The 21,411-nt window shown below is 43.3% G+C and overlaps 1 protein-coding gene across 1 annotated transcript in view; it reads left to right on the forward strand.

The window, feature by feature from the left end:
* Positions 1-1,696: 1,696 nt before the first annotated feature.
* nrg2b (neuregulin 2b) overlaps positions 1,697-21,411 on the forward strand; it is a 76,638-nt gene continuing 56,923 nt past the window's right edge. Inside the window, exons 1-2 of the mRNA XM_030739805.1 lie at positions 1,697-1,725; positions 2,342-2,943. Of these exons, the coding sequence (XP_030595665.1) occupies positions 1,697-1,725; positions 2,342-2,943 (631 nt within the window). The remainder of the gene's footprint in view (positions 1,726-2,341; positions 2,944-21,411) is intronic.

A 21,411-nucleotide genomic window follows, 5' to 3' on the forward strand; every position in this document is an offset into this window, starting at 1 on the left:
AAGGAACACTTCTTATGCTTTAACAGCAAATATATAAGTGGCTTTCGTAAAATTGCATTTACATAAAGAAAACAGGAGGATACAATTATGTCTTTTCAATCATGTGACATTGATGTAACCTCAAATACAACATTGGACTTTGGACCTGTGGGTATTGCTGGTGATGTAAGAAAAACTGTGTGTGTGTGTGTGTGTGTGTGGGGGGGGGGCAGCTACAAGGAAATTTGTGTCAAGTATAGAAAAACACATTCCCTATAATAACTGTAACCAAAATGACTGCACTGTTATGATTAGTGTACCATGAGAGGGCAGTTCAAGGGACCTCATCAGCACCCTGTTGAAGTGCTGATGTAGCGCCAAAAGTACCCCTTGCTGATAATTCCCTCAAGTTCAGGGAGGTTGTGAAGGCAGTCAACAGCAACTCCACTTTGCTTGTTCAACAAATAATTTGTTTTGAGGCTAATTTAGAACAATTTGGAAATGTTGTGAAAGCTTTCTGAATGAGGGGTTCTAATGAAAGCAGAGTGAGTGGTTAAATAAATGAAGGAGAGACAGATCGTTGAGTAGGTGGGCAGTGGGTGGTGGAGGGATGATGTGGGGGTGGGTCACAGGATGGATCAGAGACTGAGGGGCTGTAGTTCCCTTTTGAAATGCAGTGATGATCCCTGAGCCGGGGAACCAAGTTCAGCAATGTGGAGCAATAAACTTTTGGCTGAGGAAATATAAAGACTGCATGTCACCACAGAGCTCACTGGAGCCGTGAAAGAAATTTGGCAATATATTGAAAAGGATGTGATTTCCCTGTTTAGACAGATCACTACAGCTGTCATGCTTTTCAGCACCACGGACAGAGGCAGGCCCCTGACGTGACCCTGTTGATGACGGAAAGATGAGGCCATGATGTAGGTGCATACTCAAATGAAATGGCCATGTACATTTTCTTTATACTCTCTGTCATCTATAGGGGAAAAATCTGTCCACGTGTGTGACGTTATAGTTTAGCCTTTTCTCGGGATGGACAGTGAAAGGTTTTCTGACCTCTAACGAAGGTCGCACAGCTCCTGATAGGGAGGGAAAGGCGAATCTTATGAATGGTTTGGCTGATGGAGGCAGAGACTAGGAGGGAATGGTCAACATAAAAAAAGAAGAAAAAAATCAGCACTTTGTGCAAGGGTCTCATTTCATTGGTGGAGGAGTATTCAGTGAAAAATTAGGCTTTATTCGCTGTAACTAAGCCGGATTGGCAAAAATATCGCTCCCTTTCCGATAGAATACCCGCAGTTTCTGGTAACTGTTGCTACCACGTGTTGCCACATTCGGTAAAACTGTAAGGCAATATTTGTGAACCTTACTGACTCGCAAAACAGTGTTGAATATGTCAGGTTTCGTGTGTGTTTTCCTGAAACGGATATATTTCTGATGGCATTTAAAGCTCAGCTCGAAACTGCCTGCTCGCCTCTACATGCTGAAGAATCCATTGAGACAATTTCGCAGCGTTAGTCATCGCAACAACTATCCGCAGTGTGTGTAGCAGTCGCCTATAGCCTCTCTTGCACCTCTTGCACTGGAGATCCACAGTAGGCGCCGTTCAGGGCTTGGCTACAGACGCACTCTGTGCTGTGTGCCTGTGGACTGCGTGCGTGATTTCTCCTGCACCCACCCGCAGAGGTTTAACACAGTCGGCCGGTATGGTCACATGCCGGTTGGGTCCGTGCCGGTGGGCCGGTGGGTGCCCGGGTCATTAGGGTGTTTGCGCAGGACGTGGCGAGGCGACGACAGTGACCGGGCAGGTGATGTTTGCTCACGTAAGCCGCTCGCGTTTGATGAGGGGCGCAGGGGACGCGGCTGGAGGGTGCGCGCTACTGTTGCAACGCCTCACCGGATAACCGCTGCTTTCTCATCCTGTCCGTTTGGACCTCTTCGGGTTTTTGTTCATTTTTATTTTTACATTTTGCTTAACGACTAACGGATTTGCAAGAGTGGGACTCTTGACGATCAAAATAAGTGGATAAAAGAGCCGATATTGCGTGTGCGTGGAGCGCATATCATTTCTTGTGATTCCCCTGTACGCGCAAGTCGCTTTTTTTTCTTCCAAAGAGGCAATGCGCCCACCCATGCGATGCTAGCCTATTAGCTGGAGAGAGAGGGAGAGAGAGAGAGAGAGAGAAAGAGAGAGAGAAAGAGAGGGAGGTTTCAGCCCTGGATTTGAGAGGAGACTAATTTACGAGTCTTGTTTTGCCTTTCAGGAAAAGGGGAGATTAGAGGGGGAGGGTGGTTGGTGAAGGAGAATGCAGCAATCACATTTTTAAGCATGCAGAAGCGGGCCGTTTCCGGTTCCTAGGCTGGTGTGTCCCCCCATCCGACGCCAGCAGCCGTATGGGGAAAGCAGCGGCAGACACAGATGGCATGGACACTTCCACAAGGTCTGCCGCTCTGCCCTGCCTGCTCTGCCGGAGCCCGTTCGCCGCCGTCTCTCTCTTCCAGCTCGCTCCGCCGCCCAGCAGCACTGCAGCACAGCACAGGCTGACGGCATGAGGCTTGATCCAGTGCATTTCTCCATGCTGGTCATCGGGGTCTCCTTCGCCTGTTACGCCCCGAGTCTCAACTCCCTTCAGGACCAGGCGTACAGATCAACTGTGGTTATCGAGGGCGAGGTGCGCTCCTCCCCGGAGAACATCTCCTCCCGGGAGCCCTACAGTGTGAATGTCAAGGTGCTGGATGTGTGGCCCGTCAACAGCGGCGGCCTCGAGAGGGAGCAGCTCGTGACGGTCGGGGACTTCGGTTCCGAGGCCCCGTGCACCACGGTGGAGAAGGACCACAGATATATCTTTTTCATGGACCCGACCGCCGAGCCCTTGGTATTCAAGGCATCGTACGCCCCTGTGGACGCCAGTGAGCCGGAGCTGAAGAAGGATGTGGAGAGAGTGTTGTGCGAGGACTGCGGTAAGTTTAAGGCTTTTCCGTTATACCTGCCATACACTCGTAACGCACTATAAGGGCCACTGAAGCTGCCATGGTGATGTAAGGAGACATTCACCACTCTGGCTGCGCGTGCACGTTCGTAGTCTATACAGTGTGTCAGCGTGCGTGCACATATGCCGATTGACACCACAATCTTCCATAACCCGGTCACCCATAATAAATGAGAAGCATGTCAGGAATGTGTGTGCGTGTGTGTCGCGTTATCTGCGTGTGTAAAAAGGAGAGATTTTTAGTTAAACGTAAGGTACCCCAAACAGCAGCATCAAGACCAAGACCCGCATCGTCATATCACTACACTGAAGTAGCCTACATGTGGAGCCTTAAGATGGAACAGACGGGAAAAGGCAGCAGCTCTCCGGTGCTCCTGTGAGTGAGGAAGAGAGTTAGGCCGAGCATGTGATGGGAATCAGGGACAGCAACCTTGTCTTGAACTAACCTCCTTTCCAAACTTTGCATCGCAGCCTTCAGCCAAGCGTTGGATGTCAAATCTGACGCCTTTTCATATCAGAAATCGTGGCAAAAATCTTGACAGTGTCGTTGTCGACTGCAGTGACAGTACGTGGGCGGTGATAGCAGTTTAAATCTCTAAACTTGTTGCCAGTTTCTACCATTCAAAATCGTGCTTTTGTTCTTGCTTTAATAAACAACAGATGCTGCTGTGGCACTTGTTTGGGGAGGTAAGCAAAAGAGAGAGTTTAAAGAGGGAGAGGAGTTTTAAGATGATATCTGTGTACTTTTTATGTGTCTCGCTCTCTTATTATTTCCATCTATTTCTTTCAGATAGTGAAAAAAGCCTTTTTTTTCCTACAGCAGGGCTCTGGAAATCAGTTTCAGCTCAGTTATGACCTCAGATGTTGCAACTTATGAATGTTCTAATGTATATTTAGTCTACTTTCAACAAAACCCTTAAACACATTATCAACTTTTTTTTTTTTGTCAGATTATCTTTATGAGTCACTGCACCTTTGTTTTCAACACTGAAATGTTACACTGCCTTTGAGATGATGGAACTACAATAGCATCTGTTATTGTGAAAGCATCTGGCTGCCATGTAGTGGAGAACTACAAAGACAGGAAGTGCTCTAAAAAAAGAGAATAAGAGCTTCAATCAGAGTCGCGCGTTTCTCTCAAATGAGCGCCAGTGTAAAACCTTTGAAAACTCGTATTATCAAAATGTAACATTCATTTTCCAACTTCAAATGCAGAATAAACACAATTATGTGTCTGCAGTGTTACAGCCTAACAGGAGTTAGCTCAGATGTCTCAACAAAGGGTGCATCCAGCGTTTGAGATAACAAAGTGAGCTTCTATTTTTACCTCCCTGACATGCTAAAATTATCCAGTCATTTATTTATGACAGTGCTGTTGCAATCAGTCTAAACACATTTTCCAAGCAGGGATAAGCTCAGGAGAGGAGATACCCACTTAGGAGCTGATTCACCTCTCATGCGTGCACACATTCTCACACACATAGTTGTGTTTCCATGTCTTCAGAGGATATTACAGTGATCTATTCTCTAATGTGAACCATAAGAACCACTCGCCCTAAACCTCAACCTAACCTTACCTTCACCCTAAAAATATATTGTTACATATGATGGGGGACTTGCTTTTGTCCCACATCATGTGACTGTGTGAGCAGATTTAGTCCTCACAACATGAGTAACACCCACCCCTCAATCCCCCCAACCCACACACTTGGTTTATGTCCTTTTTATCAGAAAGTTCACTCTCCACAATGTGACTGCCTAAACAGATTTATTTTCCCACAACACGAGTAACGCAAGTGCATACATACAGTAGCTCACACACACACACACGCACACACACCAAGAGCCCAAGATACATTGAGAAACCCAACCTACATAGAAGCTTCAGAGTGTGTATTGACACTATAGATGCACTGTAGCAACTCGTATTCTCTGAATGTGGTTTCTGCTACATCCCTCAATACTTTAGTTTTTTCTAGGATTGATGGGAATAGTACAGAAGTGTAAAATGCACATGTCCAGAGACAGTTGAGAGGTTAAAGGAACACTTAGCCCAAAAATGTATATTTGTATTCTACAGTTCAGTCCATATGTTTTTGGATGGTGACACAGTTTCTGTAATGTTGCCTCTGTACACCACCACAGTGGATTTTAAATCAAACAATCAAGATGTGATTGAAGTGCAGCTTTCAGATTTAATTCAGTGGGATTAACCGAAATATTGCATTAACTGTTTAGGGATTACAGCTATTTTTATACATAGTCCCTGATTTCCAGATCGTCAAAAGTAACTGGACAGTTGACTAACAAGCAGTTTCATGGCCTGGTGAGTCTGTTTCCGTGACAGAGTAACCAAATAAAATACGTGGTTGATTCCAGGTGTTGGACTTGCACTTGGTATGTTTGGCGGTCCAAAGAGATGTCGATGCAAGTGAAGGAGGCCATCACTAGGCTGAAAAATCAAAATAAACCCATCAGAGGGATAACAAAAACTTTCAGGGTGGACAAATCAACAATTTGGTACATTTTTAAAAGAAGAAATGCACTTAAGGCTCAATGGGTTTGTCCAATTAATTTTGAGCTTCTAAAAATGGGAATAAAAATGTCTGTAATTCCTGAACAGTTCATGCAAAACTTTTGTTAAACCCAGAAATGAAAGCTGAAAGTCTGCACTTCAGTCACATCTTGATTGTTTAATTTAAAGACCTCTGTGGTGGCATATAGAGACAAAATTACCCCTCCAAAAATAAGTGTCAATGTTCTAAAACTCGTGGATCTAACTGTATCTACTTGCAGCACAAATTCAGATGTTTTTCATGTATCCTTGTATGTTCTCAAACATATAAACCTTCAGGAAACTATAATCAAAATAACCCCCCTCTGCAAAACATCCTTTGCTGCTCACTGGCCAAAACTTCTCCTTAGTTGTAGCTCCCTCACTGGCTGTGGTGACTGTTTTCAGTGGGTGAATGCAGTAATGTCAGTGTAGCCTCTAAATGACTTATGACTGAGCAGGACTTGCAGCCAGCAACCAGGCTGGAGATGTGCAGGCAAAGGTACTCACAAGTTTCACTGAAGACAGAAGAAATGGCAGCTGAAAGTAAGGGGTGTGTCTGCAGACACACACCCTGAGCCCAACCAATCCAAAATCAAACCTAAGCAAAACCAGCCAATCGCAGCCAAAGACTTTTATACACACCCCTACCACTATATCAGCATGATCACATTCTAGCAGGGCCTTTGGCGTCACTTACCAATCAGTGGCTGTGTTTTTTTCACTAGCATGACTAATAAAGCTTTAGGTTGCACCAAGCTTGCAAGTTTTGTTGTTACTAGTTTAAGATGTTGTTTTTACAGAGCATTTTTGTGCCGTTAAAAACTGACAACAGCAAAACGACAGCACTAGTAACTGGTTAAATTCTCAGAGAAGAATAGGAACAGATGCAAATGATGAGCTTGCGCTGTATTTCCTTTTTGCTGTTACCTACTGGGTGGCACAGTTAGTTTCAGAGGGCAGTGCTTATCATACTTGTCAGGGGTTTAATCTGCCACGACAGGACGTCTCTGACGTACATGTGAAAACTAGACCCCAAGCAGGCATTCACTGCGATAGCACCGCAGTGCCAAACTTACAGAGAGCACGTTACTGTGTAAGCATTTACTGGGTAACAGTCAGTACTGCTTCATGTCTGTCTGTCAGTTGTAACTTACTAGCAAAACAATGAAAGGGCAACTGTTCCAGCTTCATTGTTGTGCTAGCTTATTGATGTTTCCAGGCTACCAGTGCCTGTCAGAGCAATGTGCTGAATTTTAGACCCTTCTTGATATTTCTGGCTAACGTGAATATGTGGAATCCACATGATGTCCTCATTTCTAACTGTAATACAGACAATTATATAAATGCCAAGTTAAAATCTTTTTAGGCAAGTGGTTGTCAGGTTACAGAGATTTAATTCAGACTTTGTACCAGCGAATGTTGACATTTTAAAGGCAGAAGCACAGATCCCTTGCTGTGAGGGAAATTATGAGACAGTAAATCTTCTCGCGCTATAAAAGATAGCAGAGCCATCTTCCAAAAGCAGAGCCAATGTTGATTAAATGGCAAGACCGACTGGGCTCTCTCTTATACTATTTATGTTATTGAATTTGCCATAGCTGCTCCAATAAGCTCTCCTCTTTCTCCAATTCAGCTCAGCCCACAGCTGGATTGAGGCTTATTTACACCAGGCTTTGCAGAATTGAACAGTCTTAGCAGCAATAGTTGTTTAAGTTTCAGCATTTAACGTGAAAGCATGGGATACAAACTTTCTTTGAACAGATGCTGAGTTATATGTGTGTCTGCATCCAGTGCCGCTCACTTACTGACGTCTCCCTGTTTTATACTGTGAGGTGTGCGGACTGCTACCCCCACCCCCACCCCCCTTAAAAACTGCAAAACCAATCCTATCTGACATCCTAGACAGGCTGCAGCGTAATGTAGGTCTTCTCTGATCATTGCTGTTGGCATGCCTTTTGAGATGCATTGACAGTTTCTTCCTAAAATAGCTTTATCTGATGCCCAAACATGCTCCTGTCACTGATGCTGTATCTAATGCTGCATACCTCGTGCCTCATGCTCTCACTCTCTCTCCACCCTCTCTCTCACTCTCTCTCTCTCTCCTGCTGTAGCTGACTGTAGCTGGAGTGTGCGGTTCAGCTTATGCCTGCCCTTCTGTCAGTCAGCCACACAGAGGAGGAGAGAAACCGAGAGAAGGAAGGAAAGGGAAAGATCTTTAGCTCTGACACTACAAAGAGATGCAGCAGTAATGTATACTGTAAAAGTTTCAATAATAGCCAGGGCCTTTTAGCCCCATAATGAATGAGAAAGAGTGAGATGCTCATCGGTGCATTTATTTTACCTGAAACAGCTAAAAATGGTTTACTTTGATACAGCAAAATATTACTGCATTGTCCTCTACTTACCTGTGTATTTAACACAATCAAGGACAGAAATTTGTAGTTGTAAGAAAAGTTGTGTGCTAAAGTAGTGACTGTGAAAAGTTTCCTGCCTGTAAGACCAAAATCAAAAACCTGGATCCAGCACGGACTGTATGCTAAAACCACAAATGTTTGCTTTTCTGTTGTCTGTGTTAGACATGTATTTTGTGTAAATTATTGCACTTTAGTGGAATTTCTCATTCACGTTTTTTCATGTTTTGCTTTGTTTCTGCAGGTTGTGTATACAATATATATACATGGATATACTGTAGCTTTTGAATCTGAAAAGTGATGCCAGTGAGGAAGTCATTCTTTCTATTAGCCAGGAGGGGAAAACTTGTAAAAAAAAAAAAAAAAAGTCTGCACAGAAATTGATGACAAAATGACTGTACGGCTCACTTAGTGACCTCACTAAACACTTTCCCTATGAGTTTATGGCCTCAGTATTTAGTGCTAGTTTAAAGATTTACTGAATGCAACATGATATCTGTTTTTGTATGCTATTATCCCATGTGGAGTCAAATAGACAATTAGACAGAGTGGCTTTAGGGTGTGGTTGCACTTTGATTGACATCGCTCCTAAATGAGCTTTCAGTGTCGTTACTTTCTCACTCAGCTCCACCTTTGCTTGTAATGTATAGTTTTAACAAAACAAGATGAAGAGTCTTCAGAATATAACTTTACAAACCAAAGGGTGATGTCACGGGGACTATGTCCATCTTTTATATACAGTCTATGACATCATTGCCCTATACTGGATTATGGCTCCGTAACCACTGTAACCTTACTAGAGTAAAAAGATAGCAGCCACTTTGCAACTAGGAAAAATTGGTGGTTACTCAGGGACTGCCCTGAATTTTTTTCGCATTTGGCAACCAACTGCAGGTAATTGTGGCGACCCCTTTGCACAGGTTGCCTGGTGGGAGGCAACCTGTTGCCAAATAATTACAGTCTGACTTGGAGTGACTCCAATCACTCTCAGACAGATTGGCGAGTATTTGCAAATAATTGCTAATTTATAAATACAGACAAATTGCCATCACACTGTAATCAATCTGAGTCAGTCTGCGGTAATGAGTGTCTCTTTGCAGTAGGAGACTTAACTCAACTTCTGGTTATATTCCAATTTTTAAAGCAAGGTTGCTGAGCACTTATGTCATGTTGCAGTTAAGCTGCTGCCCTGCACGAAGTATGTCAGTGTTTGTGGAGTAAATTCTGAATTCTGTTTCAAATCTGTGAAGTTATTGCTGGACTCTGAATGTAAGTACATATGAATTTCTGTGTATGTAGATGGCAACAGATTTTTTGTTTTTTGCCAGTTTACCATGGTAAATTGTTGAATTATCACAAACAGATTGCATGTAATTGTCAAATTGAGGTCATTCAGATGCAGACTGATAGTAAACTAACTCCATCTTGTCGCCGTTTTATCGCCATCTTGTTGCAAACAAAGTCACTTTGAGGACGGCAGCTGACTGCAAGTAGTTGCAGTCCTGATGCCCGTCTTCAAAGCAGCCATTTCAAAGGAGATTGCGAGTAGACTGCATTCAGTTGCAATAATCTTGGTCATGCCCTGGTCTACAACAACAGCTTTCCCAAGTGTGATTTTAGCATTAATCATGTCATGAGATCAGCTCAGGTGTGAACATGAGATTAGGCAACTTTGGTTAATATCAATCTTCTGAATCCTGTTTTTAGAAAAAACACTGAATCATTCACAAAATGTTGAATTATTCCTTTACATTATAATTTGCACACTGACATTCATGACTCTGTGACTTGACCATTTAAAACTAGGTTTGCACATATCTTTACCAATAGCACCTTTATAAACAGTAATCTAATGTTTCCAGGTTAGCATGCACTGCTGTGTCTCAGCTCAGATTCACATCAGTGTGCAGAGCAGCTAGAGGGCAGAACCACTGTGGCATTGATCTCCAAATCCCAGAATTAGGAGAATTTTTGCTCTGGGGCATCACGTCAAAACAATTCTTGGAACAGGAAACACATCTAAGACCACACCCTTGAATAATTCTTTAAAACAATCCCAGTGAATTTAAGCATTCACCGTGGCTTTCAAATTCAGATCCCTTTCAGCCACTGATGAGAAAGATGCTTATAGAGACACAGCGGTAGGTCAATTTGAGATTTTGGATCATGTGCAGGATTATGGGAACAATACTGAATGAATTCCTGAATTAATTGGTATTCTCTGTTGAGCCAGTGTAAAGGCTGAACTCAGACTTATGTACATACTGTATGCTGATGCACATGCACACCATGAGATTCACAAGTTGATTAGACTTGACCAGATAGTGTGTGTGTGTGTGTGTGTGTGTGTGTGGCCTCTCACTTGTCTGTCTCATCCTTTTTCCCCTCTTTGTTGTGTTATCTGTGTCTATTTCAGACACCCTCTGTGTGTCGTTTTCTCTTCTGTTTCTCTCTTCCTCTGTCTCTCTCACTGTCCTTGTCTCAACAGAGCATTATACCTCCTCACACACGCACACACACACACACGCACACACACACACACACACACACACACACACACACACACACACACACACACACACACACACACACACACACACACACACACACACACAAAGAGCAGTGCCAGTTAGCTGTTGCTGTTGCTGCTGTGCTGCAGATGCCCCAGTGTGCTGTCATTAGCAGAGAGATCTGGGGTTGCTATAAATTATGCACACTGAATAACAGAAGGCTGAGGATTTCTCCCCTCTGCTGCGTGCATGCATGCGTGTTTCTGTGTGTGTGTTAGGGATGACGTATAGGTCTATGTATTTGCTCATTTATGTTTCTCTGACATTATCCTGATCAAGTCTGTCAAGGTGTGTGTATTAGCACAGTTCTCTGTGCCTCAGCTAACTCACAACTGTACAGATCTTGTACATATCCTTCAGTTATTTAGTGTGCATGCGTGTGTGTTTGTGTGTGCGTGTGTGTCCTTGCTTGTGAATAATGTATCAGCACTCATCCTCTCCAGCAGTCAGCCTTAGTAGAAAACTCTGACACATGCCTTTTAAAGGGACCAGCCCAGTGCCACATGGCTCAGTTTGTGAATGAGAGAGGTTTTTGTGTAACAATTTTCTCTCTCTCTCTCTCTCTCTCTCTCTCTCTCTCTCTCTCTCTCTCTCTCTCTCTCTCTCTCTCACACACACACACACACACACACACTCACACACACACACACACACACACACATGCAGATGCACTGCACACACCACCCACACACTCATGCAGCTGCTGCTGCTGCACACTCCCTCCTCACTGCATCAGCAAAGTGCCTGTTTCAGACAGGATGGATTTGGCCGATGCTCTCTCTCCGTTTCGGTTGAGATTGTTTTTCCACAGAATTAGATTAGATATCAAATTCAAAATGGAATAATTAGAAATGTTTATGCCAAGGACTTGTCAGTTGGTATTGCAGATAAAATATTTAAAAATGACAAGTTTGCCACCGCCTCCATAAATCCGAGACATCTCATGTTTTCCTGGAAAGCCATTTTAATCTTTGGCATTCTCCTTCTTAAGTAGCCCTGCTGTGCCAGACTGTAAGGGGCTGGCATGCAGCCAGCGTAGCCTGATATTCGTGAAGTTGTAAAGTGACATATTCTTCTGCTACTCAGAGTGACACTTCATGAGCAAGAATTCAGCTCTGTAACAACCCAGGTGCTATGTAGTGTATGTTGCTTTGCTCAAATTCAATATGAAAACAGGTACTACAGTTACTAAAAAGGGAGAACGGATGCTCTGCAAACACTTCACAGAAAGGAAAGGGTTAAAACGAACCCTTTGGTTCTATATCAGGCTATCTTCAGCTCAGAGAGGTGGGCTATCTTTATCTCTCTTTGTTGTGGCGATCTTTGATGGTGACAAGTAGAGCATCTTCATCTGTCTTCCAGATGTCCTCCTCTGCTTCTCTAGATGTTATCTCGTAACTATTGTGGGAGACGGCGCTGTATGTATGATGTGTTTGTTTTGGCATCTTTTTGTGTCCGTATTAATACATGTTTGAGTGTACAAAATTTGCCTTTGAGAAGTGGATTTGTTTTTGAAGCCGCTTTCCTCCTTTTAATTAAGACAATGCTGGCAAAAAATATTCCCTAATTCAAACTTATGAGATGATATATCAGCTTCCTTCAAGTTATTGAGATTATTTTTATGATTAGGTCAGTTATGCTACTATTTCAGCAGCTCCCAAGAATAATTTTGTCTCATTTTTGTCTGAACTAAGATTAAAGAAAATTCCTTGGATTTCACACTGCACAATTAGTCAAATATAACATAATTAGAAGGGGATTTCTAAGCTGAGATAAATTTTCATTGCCATTTATTTAAATCATATTTACAGTGTGTACCGTATAAATATGACACAGAAATACAATTTTTTTAAAGCATATGGAAGTTTTTTTTCTCTCTTTCTGTTTTTTCAGCAAAACCTTGAAGCTCTTAACCCCAGTGCGTGCCCTAGAGTCATAATCATATAGACAGTATAAAACATGGACGTAGCTTCCGGGTCAGAAAAGCCAGAGTGGAAGTGCCTTAAACTATCTACCCTCTGCTACCTTCTATCTGAAGGCCTCCACATCTTGATGGCTGTGGCTGCAAAAAAGAACTCTGGGAAAACTGTCTTGACCTCTTCAAATGCTTTCCTGCTGAGTTTATGGGCTCAGTCAATTATTTTGGGTCATACTATAAAATTTAAGCATGCTTTGTAAATTTTGGTAATACCAAAATGGAAACATACGCTGACTGGCTTATTGGCCAACAACCTGTCAATCACAAGTCCTTAGCCAATGAGCGTACAGTTTCAGAGTCAGACCTGCCCCTCCTGGTCACATCTGATTTTGCAACCAAGACATCAGCGGTGGAAAACGCTTTAAAACGGGACTTCAGAAACCAACTGGTGATGTCAGAGCAGCTATGTCCGTCTTTGTGCTGTCCATGGTTGCAGCACAATAAAAATCAGAAATTTTTTAAACTGTAAAGAACTTTTGCAGATGCAACCATGTATATAGAAATGTGGGAGATGAGTGTTGTGTGTAAAACAGTGAAACAACAAAATACAGAATTATTCCTTCACTTGAAATTAAAGTAGAACAGCGGAGAAGGTTACTTACTCAGTGGCTCAGTACCACTCAGTGCCTGAGTAAGTAACCTCAGCTGGCTGATAACTGGTTGGTTTAGGCCTCTGATTGCCTGAACCAACCAGTTATCATTCATCATGCGTCGTGTGTCATGCATCAACCTGGCCCTCTAATCACAATCCAGTCAGAAGCACCGTAAGGCTGTTCTTTTCAAAGTAAAAGCATCATGCATTGATTTGTGCTCATTTTTACTGTATTGTTTTGAATAAAGATTTACAGCGACCTCATAGCTGGTTACAGCCATGATAGTGGCATGCATGCATGGATGGATGTGGTGTTGACTTAAAATTCTTATTTCATATTAATGAGTCAGACATTAATTAGTCAGTGCATGGTCATAGCTCACTGACTGAAATCATAATAACAGGGCTGTCCTCAACATTCACTGAGGATTTATAAATAAAGGCTATAATGAGCTCTTTTTTATTTCAAGAAACGTTTGCCAGTGTGCTCTAAAAAAAGAAAATCTGTGAAACCACAGGCCAAGTGGTTGGTAAACTAAGCTAGCTTTGACCACGTCTTAGAAGAGGTCTGAAATATGATGACACGTTGAACTTTTGAAGGACAACCATAGCAAACTGCAAACTCTGCATCAAGAACTGACTCACAATTTAACAACACCGAACATGGCCAAACCCCTAAAATGGGTAAGTTGCATAGTGCACAGCAGGCAGTGCCATTAGTTTACTTTAACTGTTTCAGTTGTTTATGCATTAAAACATGTAGAAAGTGAAATAAAAAGGCTATAGTAGCTTGATTTAAACAGAAATACATGTACAGCAACTGTAGACATTATACATCTACATTATACTGTATGTCAACAGTTCAGATAGGTCAGAATTCACAAATTACTGCACCCACTTTTTGGTATTTTTTTAAATTTGAAGTGCTTTAAATTATGCCCCCATGACTCTGTATTAGACTGCCCTCTCAGCAAGTGGGTGCAGCAAAAATCCATTTTTGTCCCTACTGGTACAATCAAAACCAATAGGGCTGATTATTGGACCACAAGGTTACTATGTGTATTTTTTTTGAAGCCCAAAAAGGTCTTCAACAGAGTACACATTAGAGCTATTTCCTCTAGATTTTAAGGTACAGAAGACAGTCTGTAGTTGGCTAAATAGAAAAAGAAATTGGGTAAACTAAAAATTTCTCTGTTACCTTAGAAGATTTAAGGTTTCCTTCTTTATTTCAAATAAACACATATAAAATATTCTGACCAGTCTCCTTGTGTACTGGTCCTGTATATAAGCAGCATGGTGGTGCAGAGGTTAGCGCTGCTGCCTCATGGTATGAAAGTTTGAACTTCAGATGTGAGAGAGGTAAAGCTTTTAGTGGTCAGTAAGACTAGAAAAATGCTGTACAATTGCCATTAAAAAAACATGAATGGTTACCCTTTGATTTCTGTGCAGTTACATTAAGGCACAAAATTGTCACCAGAGGATTATAACTGGTCTCTGTAAGACACAAGTCCCAGTGCCTCAGAGGATACCACCCCACTTTATTTTCTGGGAGTTTACGAGCCTGTTCACAGGCATGTAAACACGCATCTTGGGTGATCTAATCATAAGTGGACTACTCTAGTACTCATGTACCCAGCACGCCCTGAAGACGCATTGAGATTGCATGTACGCAAATATCCTGGGCCACAGTGAAGGACGGCTGATGTTCCGGTTTATTTGCATATAGAGCGAAGTAGTGAAATCCAAGTGGTCACTTGAGATGCGTGTGGAGACGCATTCTGATGCCAGGCGCGAACTGATGTACTCAGAGTTGAAAATGCATGTTAGCCCTTTAACTGCCAGGTTGCTTAGGTTAGGTTCACATAAATCCCTTGTTTGTCCCACTTTTTTGGCACATGCAAGTGAAAATCTTAAAATGGAAGAACTTTAATGCCAAAATGCATATAAGGGACATCTTATAGTTTCCTAAATTATGTTTGCTAGTCTGTGGCTAAAATACAGTGGTTCTGTTAAGATTGGGTATCAGGTACTGTATGAGCAGGCTGTCATCAGTGAAACTCATGAAAAGCTATTTTCTAATGGCCAGATAACAAAACAAAACAAATCTTCATCTTCAGCAGCTGTATTGGGTTTGACAAAGTTCTGAGTCCAGCTCTTTGAAGTTGTGTTGCCAATGAAATGAAATCGTCAGGTCAGATTACTTCCTTTCTTGTTTTTTTTTTGCTGGTAAAGCTAATGTACATGTATATTTAGGGAACTCACCACAGACTGCAGAGCACAGAAAAAAAGTTCATGATATATTCTTTTTATTCTCAGTATGGTTTTCCATCCAAGTACCTTCATCTGCTTCGCCTTCAGTGAGGTTCACTGTCTGTCTTCATTAGTGTTTTCCTGTCATGTGTCACCTGGAAAACAGTGCAAACAACTTTGCTGCCTGTTGGTCCATCAGTGTGTGGCTCATCAGCATTTATACAACACTGTTATATCCATATTTTAAAAGAAGAGCGGTGACCAAGGTAGAATGTGCTTGACTAAAATAGGGAGACCGAGACAGAGAATACATCATCTGTCCTCCTGTTCCCCACACTGTTCAGACTTTCATAAATTATTACTAAACACTGATAGTTTTGATTAATTTTACAGTAGCGTACAATTGTAACACCTCCCCATCCGCCTGCTCACACGCACTCTCTTCTGACCACGGCTGGATGAAAGTCAAATGTCAAATAAAAGCACATTTTAATCTAGATCAGCCTCACACGCCCCCCCTCTTTGTTATATATTCCATAGATGCTTTAGCCTTATGGAAATAGTGTCAAACATGGGTTCTTATTGACCAAAACACAGTTTAGGAGTGAGATACAGACTGTCACTTGAGCAGGCACTAAATGTTCGCTCTCTCTCTCTCTCTCCTGTGAAAGTTGGACTCGCTCACAGTACATCTCTTATGGCGCTTCTCCCTTTGGTACGAAGCATCACAGGCTGACCGGCTGATTAAAGAGCACGCAGTGATCAGTTTACTACAGTTACATTACAGGGTTCCTGGGATTCGACTTCAAACACTAAAACTGGTTCCTCTCGTCGCTGTTTGGTGCTGCCAGAGAGCAAAGATGCCAAGTAAGGATTTAATCCTCAATAAACCTTTGTCGGTTCAGTGTAAAGCATTAATTTTAGTTGAAATGCCAGTGGGACATCCCTGCGCAGTAGTGCCAGTCAAACAAAAGACCAGTGAGTCATTATTTTTTTTAATCAAATCTTGCATGTAATTTACTGCCATGTGTTCACACATAAAAAAGACATTTCTGTTCAAGTAAACAAACAAAAATACACCAAATTTGAATGAACACACTGTATGTAAAGGTTCTTGAAACAATAGCTTGCTCTTATGTCCCTTTTGTGCGCTCACCTATTGGAACAAAACACCTTTCACATTCAAAGAACGCAGACAAAAAACATTTTTTTAAACGCTTCGCCCAGAGCTTGTTCATCAGAATAAAGGCTTTTCACTTTTTCCGTAGTGCTATCTACTCAAACGTGTTTTGCTCCTTGCTGTTGCCCTCGATGGCATCATCTGATCTCATCAATCACAGCTAGGGTGACCAGGTTTCCTGCTTTATGTGAGACTGAGTGGATTTTTATCTCTTGTCCAACATGTGGAGCCTACTGATTGGCTCTGGTTGCAAAAGCCAAAACATGCGAGCGTCACAAGAAAGGTGTGGCTTAAAAAAGAGATGCGCTGAGCTGTGGTGCCTTCCTTCTGAAACCAGTCGATGTGTAGCAGAGAGAATGGCAGCCAAAACACAGAAAGGTCTCATAATTCACACAACATGGAAAAAATTTTTACTTTCATTTATGCTTATTGTATTGATTTGGCAAGAGAGTTGTCCTTTGCATGACAATGTGAACCTGATGTGGTCTGCATACTTTGTATATGTTTATTGTTTTCCATCCATCCATCCATCCATTCTCTTCCGCTTATCCGGGGCCGGGTCGCGGGGGCAGGAGCCTAAGCAGAGAAGCCCCGGCCTCCCTGTCCCCAGCCACCTCCTCCAGCTCATCCGGAGGGACCCCAAGGCGTTCCCAGGCCAGCCGAGAGATATAATCTCCCCGGCATGTCCTGGGTCTACCACGGGGCCTCCTCCCGGTGGGACATGCCCGAAACACCTCACCCAAGAGGCGGCCAGGAGGCATCCTAATCAGATGCCCGAGCCACCTCAACTGGCTCCTTTCAATGTGGAGGAGCAGCGGCTCCACTCTGAGCCCCTCCCGGATGGCCGCACTCCTCACCTTATCTCTAAGGGAGAGGCCAGCCACCCTTCAAAGAAACTAATTTCTGCCACTTGTAATCGCGATCTTATTCTTTCGGTCACTACTCAAAGCTTGTGACCATAGGTGAGGGTAGGAACATAGATCGACCGGTAAATCGAGAGCCTCGTTTTTACACTAAGCTCCCTCTTCACCACGACAGACCGGTGCAGCGTCCGCATCACTGCAGAAGCAGCCCCGATCCGTCTGTCGATCTTCCGCTCCCTTCTCCCGTCACTCGTGAACAAGACCCCGAGATACTTGAACTCCTACACTTGGGGCGTTTGTTTATTGTTTTAAGGTAGCTATATTAAAATACCAAAACTACCCATTTGTTTCCACTTATCCTTTTCAGGGTCATGGTCGGGCTGGAGCCTATCACAACTGTCATAGGGTGAGAGGCGCTGCACACCTTGGACAGGTCACCAGCCTGTCACAGGGCTAACACAGAGAGACAGACAACCATTCACACTCACATTCATACCTATCACCAATTAACCAAACCCCATTAACTGCATGTGTTTGCACTGTGGGAGGAAAACAGAGTAAACCCACACAAATTACACAGAAAGGCCCCGGCCTGGATTCAAACACGGGACCTTCTTGCTGTGAGGCAACAACCACACCGCCTCCAAAACTACCCCTCAGCCTTAATAATAAGTCCCATATAGGTTGTTGGGCTCTAGCATAGACAGTATAAAAGATAAAAGATCGGCGCAGCTTCCAGGCATGACCAGTGAAACCAGTGACAAAGTGTGTTAGACCTGCATTCTTTAACGGCCAGCAGGCGCTGACTCCTCTTGTTGCAAAAAGATTACATAGCGCATGGCTTCTTTGCTTTGTGACCTCAGTAAACACTCAAGAGGTCCCAATAAATAAAACATGTGCTTCATTTTATAAATTTATGGTGATTCTAAGAGCCAGAAGGGAGGATGAGAGGAGTATGCTCATTGGCTAACGATTTGTGACTCACACATTGCTAGCTAATTGGCATGCAGCCTCCTCAGTTTAACACACCGGGGGCAATTCAGGGTTCAGTATCTTGCCCAAGGAAACACTGACATGCAGACTGGAGTAACCGGGCATCAAACTGCTGACCTTCCTATTGGAAGACGACCTGCTCCACCTCCTGAGCCATAGCCAACCCCACAAATACATTCTGTGTGACTGGATAACCCTAATCACAGCACATGTAAATAGATGCGTATCTATACATATGCCAGTTCCAAGGTGCCACAATTTATTCTACTTGTACCACAGAGAAAAAAAAAATCACTTCAAGTTAAACAGTGCTGATTCTGAGGAGCCTTGAGTACATTTCTACAGCTGCACACGGATGATTTTGGCAGAGCTGAGTTCGTACCGTGGAGTTTCTGCGGCTGTCCTTTCACACGTTGACGTCTGCCTCCATCTTTGCTGTTGCTGAATTCTCTCATGGATTAAAGTTCAGGGTTCTTCAAGTGCTTCGTTTTTTCTTCTAATGTCTCTGATTAAACTTCACCCCCAAGCTATGAAGCCTAATAACACTTGTCCTGGCTGCACAGTAACTGCTAATATCAGAATGATCAAACCTGTAATATTAAACTGCTAATAAAACTGTTTAGGTTTCCATTTCACTGGTTTTCTTATTTTCTCTTTCACTGACTAACCAAAGCTTCTTCTTTTTTTTTTTTTAAACCAGCTACTTATTGATAGTTTAGACTTATTTCTTGTGGTATCACTGCTTCCTGGGATCTCAGCACCTAAAATCAACCCTTCAGCTTACAGCCAGAAGGAAGTTTGTGGAGGTCTCACATATGTGCTCAGTTTGGTTTTGGGAAGGATCCCAGCTGTAGTGATTTGAAACAATTACAGATCTCTGACCACCTTTTTGTCCCTTTATATGATGACTATTAACCTCATTTTGTCCTTATTTCCCATTTTATGCCATTCGTTCACTTATCGTGAATGTAACAGGAGCTTAGGAGGGCTCTGATCACCAGATAAAGTAGACCTGTGTGTTATCTGTGTGACAGTGGAAACCAGTGCTGTAAGGAACATAACTGCAGCATACACAAAAAATGGGAGCAAGAACAAAAAATTGGGGTGTACTGTAAGAATGAACTATCTGTGTTCTATCTTTCAGAACTGCAGCAGGACATAATCTTCTAACCATGTCTGTGTTTGGTCTCTCAGAGGGCCAATGGGACATCTTTCTTCTATAGAATCTTTAGCTCCTTATGGAGGACGGATGTGATCAATGCTTCAATCCCCTTATCAGGAGAATTGTGTCTGTTAGTCTGCTTTACAAGCCTGCAGTTAATGATGTGTGTGAGTGGGGGTGGATGGGTGACGGTGATGGTGGTGATGATGGAGGGTGGGTTGGTGGGTGGATGGATGGAAGGAAGGAGAGGTGAGAGAAAGAATAGAAAGTGTTTGGGGGAAAAAGGAAATGGGGGGGTTTAAGATAAATGGAGGACAGGTGGGAACAGAATGACTTGCACACGACTCCCAGTCCAGAAAAAGAGGAGAAAGGAGAGAATAGCTTTTCCCCACCGTTCTGCCCGCAAGCCTTTCATTAACTATTCATTACCAACTCTATCTATCTATCTATCTATCTATCTATCTATCTATCTATCTATCTATCTATCTATCTATCTATCTATCTATCTATCTAGTTCATTTTCTTTGGTTCTCTCAGTCAAACCTTCTCCCTGAATCTTCCTCTCCTTCTCCCTGGCTTTCTCACACCCACTCTCTTCTCTTTCCATCTCTTACAAAAGGCTTGACTGTACATCTAGAGCGGAAGGCAGCCTCTCACTGCTCTCTCTCTCTCTTACGCTGTGTGTTTGTGGGGAAAAAACTGATTTCTGTTGAATCTGAAGGGTGTATTTATACCTAAACAGATCTCGCTGCAGCCAACAGAACAATGAACACCACCACCAGAGATAACAGGCAAGGTCAAGTCAGCGTGTGTGCATTAGCATGATGTTTGCGTGACGACAAAATAAAGGCAGAAAGCCGAGGAAGGCTATGATTTATTGACAGTCGCTCTCGCAAACCATGCGCGCACACCCACCCAGAATCATGAAATGTGGGTGTGACAGGCGAGAACCCACATGCACAAGTTGCCAGGTATTCTCTGTTTGCAATTTTCGTGCACATGGGGGTGGGGGTGGGGGGTGGCATTGCTGCTGTGCAGAGGTTAGCTGGTGGTGCATGAAGGCCTGTTGTGGCTGCTATCATTCAACAACCATCTCCTTTTTTTCCCTCTCACACACATTCTCTCTCTCCTACTCTTACTCAATCTTATTTTCTCTTTTCTTTCTGCCTAACATCCTCTCTCTCTCCTGCTCCCTCCCTGGTTTCCATGGTGACAGCTGTGCGCTGCAGAAATCACACTGATCTGAGAATGAGATAGAAGGAGCTTCTCTCTTTTGTACGTGAACACACGAACACTCGCATCAGCTTCCTCTCCACATGTCATTTTATGAATGTGCTCTGTGTCTTCCCTCACCATCTTATCAGCTGACACTCACACACTCACATTCAGCCCATGTGTGCAGTCATGTGGCTGGCCATGGCTTCCCAGGGTGCCATACCTGCCTGCGAACACACCTAATTGGTTTGGCTTCCATATCACTCTTTGTTATTGGATCATGCTTAGCAAGAAATTAGATCAATTTTGTTGATGCCTGCTTCTCTGGACAGAGAGAGGGAGGAGAGGAGGGAGGGAGCATCAGCTGACCTTGAAAGAAGGACCTCATGATGGACGGCTGATTGGAGTGCTGTCACGTGTGATTGGATAGCCGAGCGGGCCGGTCACAGACTATTGGCCAGGCGCTGCTGTCCATTTGTGGCTCCCCCCAGTACCACCCCCCTCAGCCCCTCCATACTCCCACTGAGGAATTCTCCCATCACTCAGTGATACAGAAGGCTTGGATCAGCAACTAAGAGCGCGCGCACTAAGAGCGCGCACACACAAAATCAGAATCACACAATCACACATATCCATCGGTGCTGATGCAGAAGTGCACAGGTGCACAT

This window comes from Archocentrus centrarchus, chromosome 10 (assembly GCF_007364275.1).
Source record: "Archocentrus centrarchus isolate MPI-CPG fArcCen1 chromosome 10, fArcCen1, whole genome shotgun sequence".
Lineage (NCBI taxonomy): Eukaryota > Metazoa > Chordata > Actinopteri > Cichliformes > Cichlidae > Archocentrus > Archocentrus centrarchus.